Source organism: Kryptolebias marmoratus, linkage group LG20 (assembly GCF_001649575.2).
Source record: "Kryptolebias marmoratus isolate JLee-2015 linkage group LG20, ASM164957v2, whole genome shotgun sequence".
Taxonomy (NCBI): Eukaryota; Metazoa; Chordata; class Actinopteri; order Cyprinodontiformes; family Rivulidae; genus Kryptolebias; species Kryptolebias marmoratus.
In genome coordinates, this window is record NC_051449.1 from 9,658,788 (window position 1) to 9,670,833 (window position 12,046).

Genomic DNA, 12,046 nt, shown 5'->3' on the forward strand with positions numbered 1-12,046 from the left:
AGAAAAGAGTGGGCCCACAACAGTGCGGCTTCTCTCAGCTGCTGGCAGCCCCATAGAGAGAAGAGTGACAGGTTGAAAAATTGCATTTTTATTCAGACTTTGGAGGCAGTAGTTGCTCTGTAAACAAGGTGATTTGCACCAAGATGACACCCGTAGTTTGTAAGCAGATGTTCAGGTGGCTACACAACTATTACTGAAGTTTAGAACAAACCCGATTCCCATGAAGCAGGGTTTTTTTTTAAGTTTCACTGCAGAGCTGGAGTAAAACTTCCCAAAATTGCACAGCGTACCTCAAAACTTGCTGAATTTCAGTGGTTTAACCTCTCTGCACTGATGTGAAGGTGCACCCGGTGACATTGCTGCCTGCTCTTTTCAGAGCTGCAGTGGTACACTTCAGGCAAAAACACAGAGTGTTTTGTGCAACAACCTGATATTAAGTTACTCTTGAAATGTAATTTTTCAATTATCCTTCCATTTAGCTTGTCCCACCTCCATAACATTAGCACATTTTCTTTCCAAGCGCCTTGTCCTGCACATGTATACTCTTAAACAAAAAATACATTAGCCTTTTTTTTTTTTTACAGAAAACAGAACAAACTTTCTGCTTTTAAAATGTTTTTTTTATATTAAGTTTTCTGCAGTTTTGTTTCCCCAAATTGCTGTGATTTGTATTCATTTTGTTTCAAATGTTGTGTTTTGCACTTCATGGCCACCGTAAATGTTCTAGTCCCTTGCACTGATTATGTACACAGTATTTAATTTAAAAAAATATTCCTGCAGAAAAAAAAACACTTAGTGCAAATTCAAATGTATGCAAATCCAATCACAACTAAAGACAAGTCAAGCAAGTTCCCGAAGTCTGCGTGCTGATTTTGAATAAAATAAATAGCAACTAACAAAAGAAAATGAGTGTACATCTGAGCAACTACACGCACAGATTTGAAAATGTTTATCCTTAAATATGATGTGTGTTCAGAGAGATAAAGCCACTCAGTCGTGGTTTGCTTCTTTAGGCCCTTCCTCACAAACCAACAAGTGTCCATGCTCTCAATCTGTTGAGTCAAATAATTTTTCTTGCACTATTTCAATGTTTCTCTCTTATAAGGTCTGTACAAAAGACTCTCTCATCTCCTTGTTTTCTAAATCTGTGTTACAGCTGCAGCATGTGATTTTTTGTGCTGTGACTCAGTTTGGGGGAGATGGCGACTTAATGCCAACGGATTTACAAAGGGTTATAAAAAGGAACTAGCGTTTAATTATTTTCTCCATCACACGAAATACAGAAAGACCTCATCCCAGATTGCTTATCCACTCAGTGTATTTTAAAGTGTCACTAATGGGGAGCATCGGAATCTGGTCTCAGCACTTTTTCCTCCCCGCTGTCTGTGCATTTCTTATCTCTTCTCTTCTGCTCGTATGTAATCCATATTCATAGTTAGGATTCAAACACCGTTAACTTCCCCTTGGGAAGCTTTTAGATCTGTCTCATTATTTCAAGGTTATAGTTCGCAGACCTACTCCTTTCCGTCTTTTCATTAATTCTGTAATTGATAGTAAGTTGCATGATTTAATGCTTCCTTTTCTCTCACCACCTCTCTTTACACTTTGCCTCTTATGCCTGATCCTCTTGTTGTGTGGAAAAGCTTCAAAAAAGAGAGAAGACATGCCGAGCGTACATGAAGGTATAACTGCCAGGCTTTTCTCGCTTCTTTTTTACCCCCAATCCCTAACGTCTGGCTCTCTGCATGCAGCATTGTCTGTCTCTGTATCTCTTGCTTGTCTGTGTGCCATAAAAATACAGCAGCTTTGTCATCTGTCTCCGCTGTCTGCTCTCCTGTCATTCTCCACATTTGAGGATGTCAATATCAGTCCAATTTGTCCCGTTTTCCCCTCCTCAACGTCCCAATCACTTGTACATATTTTTTTTTCCCTCCTCCCTCTTCCCTACCCCTACTTTCATTATCCCTATCACTCTTATTGGCTCTTTACACGTTCTGTGAATAATTGCCTTCCCACGGTCGTAATTGCATCTCCCTGTCAGCCAGAAGTGTGATCAAAGTGGCGGTGTGCTCAATTGTCACTTGCCTACATGCTAAAATCTCCAGTGTCCCTTGTCCCCATAGCAAGAAAAGGAAAGGGAAAAAAAATCTCTCCCAGTGCAGTTGTGTTCTTTTCTGAGGGATTAATTTCTGAGCCCATTAATTTGTTCACATTTCAGTCTGATTCTTTTTACTTTCCCTCTGCTGTGGTGGAGTTTATTTTCTCAGGTAGGCTCCGCTGAACGATAAGGGCATGGTGTAAACACAGGGGAGAAGACGCCTCACACAGAATAAAACAAATGATCACATTTTGTGTTACTCAGAGGCAAGGTTGTTTTTACTTGACGTCTCATTTTACTGAAAGAAAAATGTTATCCATTTTTTTTCTCCCCCTTCAGCTCATTTAGAAGTGTTGTTTCAGCCACACCGGCAGCACAACTGAAGGTGGCACGGTGTCGTTAGTTCGCTGGTCGTTCTGCTCTACATCTGCTGGATGAATTGACACAGAATGTGGTACAGATATTCTCCGAACCCAGAATAACTTTGGTCTAATGTTTCCTGTATCCCAGAGCTTTTACAGTCTTAACTTTTTTTGTGGCGCTTTAACTTGAAGGTGATGTTTGCAAGATCACAGGAAGGAGAGAATCCGTCGTTGCAGGCTTCAAATCGCGCTTTAGTTGCCAAGGCACAAGAGTTCAGCCAAGCAGTGTTCTGCACTGACAGCGAGGTGTGAGTTTTAGGAACGCTGCCCACCAAAAACAGAACATCCTAAAGATGGTAGCTTAAAGGCTTAGAGGAGCAGCTTTATTATACCTGGAGAGCATTTTGGAGGGCAAATAACAACAATGCAGTTGCATTTTTTTTTTTTTGGGACAAAATGTTCTTTCCTCTCCTGTCAATTGGAAATACACACTTTTCTACCAGTTGTGGTCTATTGATTTATTAATCTAAAAGTTGATGTGGTAGTAGCTGAGACTGATTCAAAACGCATACATCTTGTAATCTTGCATGAGATTTCACATAACGTTATTTTCAATATTTGACCAAAACAGCTACAAATTTGTCATTTCTCAACATAAAATGGCCTTACTCTAAAACTCTGTCATGATAGCGGTGGGTGATATGCATTTCTAAATAAATCCTAAGCTTTTAATTACAGCTAGTAATACATTAATGCTGCATTCAGTAACCTGCAAAGTATTAATTAAAAGTTGCTGCACTTTTCAAATGACATTTATTAATAACCTTTTAGGCAGGTCTATATGACAAATAATATGCAAATTCAGAATTTGTGGGCTCATTAGAAGTGCTAATTTGGATAAAAACAGGCGATCAATGAATGATTACTGAATGTCTTTTACACCAAAGACAAACTTCCCTTTTCTATTATTCCCGAGCGGTATGTAAGTCATGAATATAATGATGAGTCACAGCAAATGTACACATATGTCACATCTATAAATTAAGAATTTAATTAGGCTTGTATAGCACCAATTACATGCCATGCTTTTAAAGCGGTTAATTTTCCTCCTGTTTGTCACAGCTGCAAAGCAAACTACTGACCGTATTAGTCAGCAAGATCATCATCTTCTGTTGCTCTTGTAGTCAGAGCAGCTTGAATGTTGACTGTCCTGTTCAATGAGCTCTCGCCATATGTTTCCCAACTGCGGAGGGCCCCCTCCAAACTGAACCCCCTCGATTTGTAAACTGACCTCCACCCAAGCGAGAATTAAAGAGGATTCAGTTGGAAGATAGGTCCTTTCTTCACAAGACAAATTAAACGCAGACTTTTTTTTTCTCTCTGCTTTTGGATTTTATAGATTTTTGTGTGGATTGCTTACCTGTGGGTGGGGGGAGGGAGGCCATTTAGTGTCTGTCTAGTTGTAATGACTCCAACCTTGTAATCTCCTCCGCCGTCTCTCCTGCTCTTTCTCTTACATGCACAACAAACACTCTTTTCACAGTCACAGCACACACGCTCCAAGTTGCCTGCAAGGTCAGGGCCATAGAGATTGATTTTTTTTTTTTTTTGCTAGAACCCAAGATATAAAGACACACTGAGAGCTCTGTGTCTGGATACAGTCATTACTGCTGTGGTTACCGTGCACTCTGCGGTTAGATTTTGTGGTTAATCCCCTATCAGTGGTCCACTTTTGTTTATAGTCCAGGCATACGGATAATCTCGTCTCTGGTCAATTAGTATTTTGGATAATCACAGCTGTGACTAATTGGTGCAGTGAACGGGGGCTTGTTGTGGTTAATTACCAGTATTGTGGTGGGGTCCGACAGTGGTTAATGGCACCTATGGTTAAATTGTCACTCTGAATTATCACACGAAAAGCTCCACTAGATCTTAGTGGGATTTTCCTTTTTTTTTCTTTTTTTTTTGTGGGATTAAATCGAATTAGTCACGTTGTTTCTTAATTTTGCCAGCCTGGAGTCATGAACTGAACCCATCCAGGGTCAAAGGAAACTCTTGTTTTATCAACATATGATACTTGTGTGGGTTTGCTGGAATGTTTTGCTTACTTAGGGCTTATCAGAAAGCAGGAAATTAAAGGATTGCTATTGAAAATAAGCATAGCCCCCTGTCCTATTTTGACTTAGACTACTACTTGGGACGGGGATTTCACAATAATGCCCCCTTTCCTCCAGGAAAAATAGCATCAGCAGGGCATGTTATGGAAACAAGATCATCGTTCTTTTTGAAAACGGTGGCTTAAAAGTAAGAAATACAGAATTTAGACAGTGAAGGGGAAAAAAAAACATTTTTGCGTGTAGCTCTCAACCAAGAAGTTGTGTTTCAAGAGAATTCTTTTGATAAAGCTATTTTTTATTGCAAACAGAATATTAAATACTACTTATTAATTTTTTTATTGTCATGATTATTTAAGTTATCCTCAATAAACCCTCACATCTTTAGTTGGAATGATCTTGATATTTCATTTTCAGTCTTTGTTAGTGTCACTGTTACTCCTTCATGTTCTATTCATCATTTGCTTCCCGGCACTAAGTACTTTGTTGTTAAACTCGGGTTGTGACAGAAGGGAAAAGCGAGCTGACATTTCACTTGTCTCCATGGATACAGGCAATTGTGGACACTGTTGACAACCTGCTGAGACCGGAAGCCCTGAAATCCTGGAAAGACATGAATTCCACCGAGCAAACTCACGCTGCCACCATGCTCCTGGATACCCTGGAGGAAGGAGCGTTCGTCCTCGCAGAAAACCTGATTGAGCCAGCGATTGTGAAAGTGCCTGCAGAGAATATTAGTAAGTTCATGTGCCTATAACAATTTATGATACTGATTGGGTTTTTTTGTTGTTGTTCGCTCGCTTTTTTTTTTGTTGTTTTTTTCCTTTTATTGGGTCACCTTTTATCTCATCAAAGTCCCAATAAAAGGGTTTCAACATAACACAAATAAGGCTGTTTATCAGTGGAGCAGTTTCTTTTGTTTCATACAGCTTTGCGGTGTGAACTGTCATGTTTCTTCTCTTCGTTGCTATGGTTATGGCTTCTCACTCACTCTTTTTGTCTTATGTCTCATTGATTTTTAATCTTTCATTGTAAAGTCAGCTCATTTGAACATGTCCTGTGAGATGAACTGTCCAGATCTCTGGGGGGAAACAAAGAAACCGATTGAATGGCACTGTGTCCATTCAGACAGCTCTCTATCGGCTCCCTCCAAGCCTTCCTCATTAGGCAGCAGTTAGCTGAGCTGATAACGACTAGTTCTGTCTTTACCAAAAGCACTGATTAATATGTTTGCGTAATGTGCTGTATATTGACCATTCAATCACTGCATTCCCACAGCATTCATGAGCTTGTTGAGTTCTTGTTTATCTGCACAATAAGGACGATGTTTCAGTACTTAAAGTTGGGGGAGGGGGAGTACAGGAACTCTTACCTCTCTCATTCAAAGGAATGCTGTAGTCCTATTTGAAGCACTTTCCCTTGCAAATATGCCAAAAGTTTAGAGTTCCAGTTACCAAAGTTAAAGTGGAGGGATTGTTTCGTCCAAAATGAGGTGGGAGCTTTGCACATAGGCCAAGTACCCAGATGTGATGCTCCACTTTCATGTTAAGCTTCGACATCTTATATGGCCAAGACTTGAATGTCCTACCAACAGATTTGCTGTTTAATTACAGTAACAGCCCTGCTATTTGATTCATTGACATATATGATAATATTTCCTAAATCTGACCCAATCAGAAGAAGTGTAGAGCAGGTCATGAACTTCTGTTTTTAACTGATGTCCTGTAGGCAATTTAGTTTTTTAATATTCAGCTGCAGCTTACAGTTGGTGAAAGTGAAACCTGCGTACCGGCAGGTTTATGAGAAGTGGCGGTGCACTATAAAAAGTGACAGTTTGCTAAGAACGAAAATTTAGAAGTGCCAGTGCTGCTTATCAGTGAATACTGGCTCATTTCGAGCGCTGAGCATAGCTGCACCCAGGACTTTACAGAGCAACTGACCTTTTTTTTTTTTTTGCAGAGTTACAAAGGCTGAAAATGATTGTTTTCTCTTGTTAGCAGTTTTTGTTGCACAAATTGTTTCTCCGGGTGAGAATCAAGGACAAAATGAAAAGAAGGGGGGGGAAAGCGAGAATGTGGGAGCTGAAAGCTAGGCAGAGAGGGAAGGGAGCAACCAGAGGTACAATTCCTCATCTCTGTCTGTCAGAAGCTGTCTATCTGCAGAAGTGAGGCCGTTTCTGATGGGAAGGAGTGTGCTGAAACGTGCGTCCTCCTGACCCTTTAGTAATTTCACACATCAAAGGGAGCACCACCCGGCAGCTGGCATGCAAGTGAGAGGGGCTGCAGGAATTTGGAGGATTTTCACAGATTTGCTCATCCAGCCTGGAGTTATCTGCGCCCACGAGGGGGAAAAAGAAAAAGTAAAAGTAAAAGCTCAATGATATGTTTGATCCTATGAATATTTGACATTCATGCTGCATCCGGCTGTGTGCTTGCATTTACTCATCCTCCACTGCAGCCCTTGTCATTATTTTTCCTTTGCTCCTGCCTTGGAGGCTTTCACAATGCCAGGAAACAGCTTAGTGACATGGTTTTTTTGGAGTAAATGACACCCTGCGGGATTTTGCCTATAAGACTCGACTCTGTTACTGTTACAGTGAACGTCGAGTCTTTACAGACACTCCACTGGGCCTTAACGGTGGAAATCTATTCAACAGAGTAAAAAGCTTTTAAAATGTTGCCTGTGAGTTATACATCTCTATTTTTACCTCTTCCCTCACTTCCTGCCGCTTCTCAGTGCTGGATGTGTACGTGCTGAGCACCGACGGTCAGGTGCAAGACTTCAGGTTTCCACAGTCGAGCAAGGGCGGAGCCACTCTCCAGCTTTCTTCCAACACAGTGAAAGTTAACAGCAAAAATGGTAAGAAAACTCCACTCCGTCTGTACTGGGGTTTTTTTTTCCGTAATTATATGTGTTAAGATTTTCCTGTAGTTTCCAAAGAGTTGAGTTGGGGTTTTTTTCTGCATCAGGTATTTTAAAGAAATATTGGAACCTTGTGAAAAGAGTTTGCACTTTTGTTGCAGCTACACCAGCACATTTTAAAGTTCCACATTTGCAAAACAGATTAAAAATACATTCTCTGAGATTCTAAACATCACTTGAAATCAGTGTGTTAGTTTCTTTTGGAAGCCTTGTTCACAGATTTGTTCTTCGCAAAATCAAATCCTTGTAATATTTTGGTGACTACGGACCAAAATCCTGAGCGTTTTCATTTTACCAAATTCAATGGCAGAAAATAATTTCATTACACCATCAACTGTAGGCATAGCACATGTTCAACTGCAGGCCCTGGAGTGTGATGAAGCTGATTCCATGCTGCAAAATGAAGCAATGTTGAAGATAAAAAAGGATTTTGCAATTATTTATTGAGAGTGAATAGAACTTGGTGTGTTGAACAATAAAGCTCTGCATCTCATCTGTCTCTGCGCTTTGAATGAGTAAAGCATCAGCGCTGGCATGCTCTTTAGTTCTCTTTTCTTTGTGCAAATTCAAAGAGCAGCAGTGAGCCCATTATTGCTTGGGATGCACACATCCGTATGCATACAGTATTTCTAGTTTAACTTTGTTGCATGATTGTAAAATTTCTCCCTGTCAGATCATATTTTTGTGTGTTTTTTCGGTTGCAGGTGTGGCGAAGCTGGTATTTGTGCTTTACAAACACTTAGGTCAGTTCCTCAGTACTGAAAACGCCACATTAAGAGGAATGGGGGAGCTGAACAAGCACAACCTCACCCTCACTGTCAACTCCCACATCCTGTCAGCTTCCATCACAAAGGAGTCCAGCCGTGTGTTTGTGGCCGACCCGGTGATCTTCACTCTGGAGCACCTGGATGTAAGCCCCCTCCTGCCATTTGACCGGACCACACTGTTGAGCTAAACTGGGACAAAACTGAAGTGATGTCATTCTCTTGTAGATGAAAATATAAATCTTTGGTTACATTTTTACTCATAAATAACAGCTCACACAGTAACAGACTGTATAAATTAAAGGTCTAGAATGCATTTCACCTACCACCTTTTAAGCAAGGTTTTACACTAAGAGGGTTAGCTTTTTTGGACAAAATTTGTGCCCGAGCTCATGTGATATTATACGAGTATAAATGGAATAAATAGAATAATTCTCATCTACTACCATATTATCTGTAGAACTGACTGATGTAGAGACTGATGTATATTGTTTTTCAAATAGTTGGATGTGGTGGCCATCCTAATTTGGGTTGGCTCCAAAAGTGAATCAATTGTGGAAGTGTATCAAAAGAACATTTGCTGAAAATTTAATTAAAGTCCGTTCAATGGTTCATCAAATATTTTAAGTACAGACAAACAGGGTCAACAGTTTCTGCCAAAGATCTTGCTCAATGGGTGGCACTTGAAGTACATATTGTGAATGGCTCTTAGTTGGCTGTGGAGGCCACCTTGAAATGGATTGACTGCAAAACATAATCAGCTGCAGATGTACATCTAATGATTCATTTCTGCAAGTTTCATTGAAATTTGTTCAATGAAATATTTTGGTAATAGACAGACACACAAACATAGACACTGGCAAAAACCTTATAATCCACCATCGCATTTTGGCAGTGAGCAATAACAATTGACACTAACCCCCTAACCGTACATTTTTTAAATAAAAAGTGGTCCATTTCTGTGCATTCATGCATTCAAATGCTGTGTCATTCATATGTTTTTTTGCTTTGTGTTTTGTAGAAGGAGCACTATTACAACCCCAACTGCTCCTTCTGGAATTACTCCGAGCGGAGCATGATGGGATACTGGTCCACTCAGGGCTGCAAACTGTTAGAAACTAATAAGAGCCACACCACTTGCTCATGCAGTCACTTGACCAACTTCGCCATCCTCATGGCTCATCGGGGAAATGTGGTAAGTGGCCCTCACCTTCTGTGGTTTGCATGGGCTATTTTTCTTTCTCAATTAGTTGTTCTTCCTCCTGTCTCGCCGAATGATTTGTGCACACATGGCAAGAGCAAAATTGGCTTTTCAGAGAAGATAATTAGATTATAGCTAGAGGAGAAGGTAAGAGTAGAGAAGAGGGTGGAGAAAAAGAAGCCCGGCTGTCATTTTTAAAGAACGACACTGTGACTCGGAATAGGAAGTGGCACAGTGTTATCAGAAATAATTATGTTTTACCTGTAGCTCGTGTCTAATATTCTTCCTCTATGCATGCCTACCTGAAAATCATGGGAAACAGCATATCCTAGGATTAAATTCATGTTTCCACCCCTCTTGAAGTGGTGCAGGATCCATTTGGTCGCAAAATGCAATTACAATCCAATTACATGATAAATAGCATGTGTAGCAAGGACCTAGCCAGTAATAAATGTAAAGGATAAGTATGTGGTTTGTTTAATAGTACGTTCTAACTCCTGAACTCTGCGCCTCTCATCTGTCTCAACCTCAACCTTAACCACAGCTTGAAACCAGAGCCCAGATGCAGGGCTTTGCCTCACACCAATCCCCGTACATATCACCTCAACAGTAACTCCTGACCTCAATATAATTACAAATATCACAGGAGGAATTGCTTCACTTTCAGGCCACCAAGTCTTTGAGTAATATTTCATATGGTCAAGTCTGCTTTTTTTCCCCTTCTCCTCCAGATTTGCCCAGTGCCCCACCATGAAACACACTCAGTTTTTAGATCTTCTGAAACGCTGCATGATTCAGCCACACACGGTTGCAGCTCTTTGAGGCCGCTTTTCTTCTGATGTCACTTTCTGCAACATGTGCTGCATAAAAATGATGACTGAACATGTTCAGCGTGGCTGCCAAATGGCATCAAGTTCAATTAAGCCTGGTTTGTCAGTCCACTCTCAGATTGTTCTGTCAATATGAACACCGAAAACATTTGACTCTGGTGTCAAGTTGCTTTTATCTCAACATCCCTTTTTATGTTATGATCTCTCTCTGGTCTAGCTGAAAAAGAAAGAAGCAAAAGAAATTGTTACTTTTGTGAATTTCATATTTTAAAAAAAAGTCTAAGAGTAATAGCTTTTTATTGGTCTAATACGGAGCATTTTTTTCCTCAAGACAGAAAACAATAAAAATGTGAATTTATTCTTTCAGGACTGAACACTTAATAAACTTGTTTTAATCTAAAAGATCAGTATTTCTACCTGACTGGAGTTTAAATTTCAAGAAACAAGTCTTGAGCAATTATGTGCTTAAATGTCACTCGTGATTATGGCAAGTGCACGTGTGAAGGTCAGTCAATGTTGTGTGTGTGTGTGTGTGTTTCTGCAGAGGGAGGGGAGTGTGCATGAGCTTCTTCTTACCGTCATCACAAGGATGGGCATCGCTGTGTCTCTGGTGTGCCTTGCCATCAGCCTCTTCACCTTCTGCTTCTTCAAAGGGCTGCAAAGTGACCGCAACACCATCCACAAAAACCTCTGTCTCAACCTCTTCATCGGAGAGCTTCTCTTTCTTGTGGGCATCAACATGACAGAACCGAAGGTACGGTAAAAAGTCTGCCTCCAGCAGCTCTCCATTTTAATAGTCTCATCTATTAAGTAATTAACCTTTACATGCCGGAATTTCCAACTCAAAGTTTTAAGTGCTGCACCAAAAAATGAAAAAAAAAAAAAAGAAAAAGAAAGTCCTCCTGTAATAGCAGTACAACTAGAATTACTGTATTCATTATGGTGTCATGGGTTTCCTGTAAATGCATCTGTGGAAACTTTGGGCTCTATAGGTTCTAATTTTTTACTGTACATCCTCTCAATTCTTAAATGAGCATTTGTAGCGTTTGGTCTTTCCAAATGTGCATTTTCATAAATATTGTATCCTCATTTGATGTGAGGAAATTGTGTTGATAAATTATTTAGCGAGTTCATTATTTAAATATGGTAATTACCTTTTAGGCACTGTTTTAACATGAATCCTGTTGATTTCAAATACACAATAGAAAAACAAAACACCACCAACCTGCTGTTACTTCAGGGCACAGCAACAACTTGAAATTGAATTCTGTCCATCTGAAAAGGTAATTTTAGAAAAGAGGTCACAAAGCAACATAGGTATTGATTTGCTGCTTTTATATCTATTTGGTGAAGGTAATTGCGATATTTGTTGTTCTTTTTTGCTTCAATCTGCTGGAAATAAATGAATGATTAGATGCTAAATGCTCTACTTTACCAGTGAGACCTTTTCTTGGCAGAGTTGGTGTAAAAATAATCTCTTTTAGCAACTAGGAAACAAAAGTAAATGTAAAGGCCAAACACAACACCTGCTGCTGTTCATGTCTGAGTTTTAAACTGAAATCCTCTTGTGCTGAGATGGGACAGAGTTATAAGTGTTTTGGTCAAACTTTGTAAACGATGCTCTGCACGATCTTATGCAATATTGTGAGATCAGCCCGATGTGATAGCACTTAGAGGATGTGTTGAGGATGACTCTCAGCTACTGACAGACCAAATTTAGGTCAATTTCTGTAAAACTGACTGAGTTACAGCCAC

At 40.0% G+C, this 12,046-nt stretch overlaps 1 protein-coding gene across 13 annotated transcripts in view; it reads left to right on the top strand.

Moving 5' to 3' along the window:
* The window catches only part of LOC108241674 (adhesion G protein-coupled receptor L2), a 91,265-nt gene that overhangs the window by 64,428 nt on the left and 14,791 nt on the right, over window positions 1-12,046 (top strand). For 9 of the 13 annotated variants that reach the window (XM_017425989.2, XM_017425993.2, XM_017425990.2 and 6 more), the window contains 6 exons: window positions 1,644-1,682; window positions 5,128-5,311; window positions 7,311-7,433; window positions 8,201-8,406; window positions 9,282-9,455; window positions 10,836-11,045. In XM_017425989.2, the coding sequence (XP_017281478.1) occupies window positions 1,644-1,682; window positions 5,128-5,311; window positions 7,311-7,433; window positions 8,201-8,406; window positions 9,282-9,455; window positions 10,836-11,045 (936 nt within the window). The remainder of the gene's footprint in view (window positions 1-1,643; window positions 1,683-5,127; window positions 5,312-7,310; window positions 7,434-8,200; window positions 8,407-9,281; window positions 9,456-10,835; window positions 11,046-12,046) is intronic. The other 4 variants (XM_017425991.2, XM_017425994.2, XM_017425992.2 and 1 more) reach the window with 1 other exon arrangement.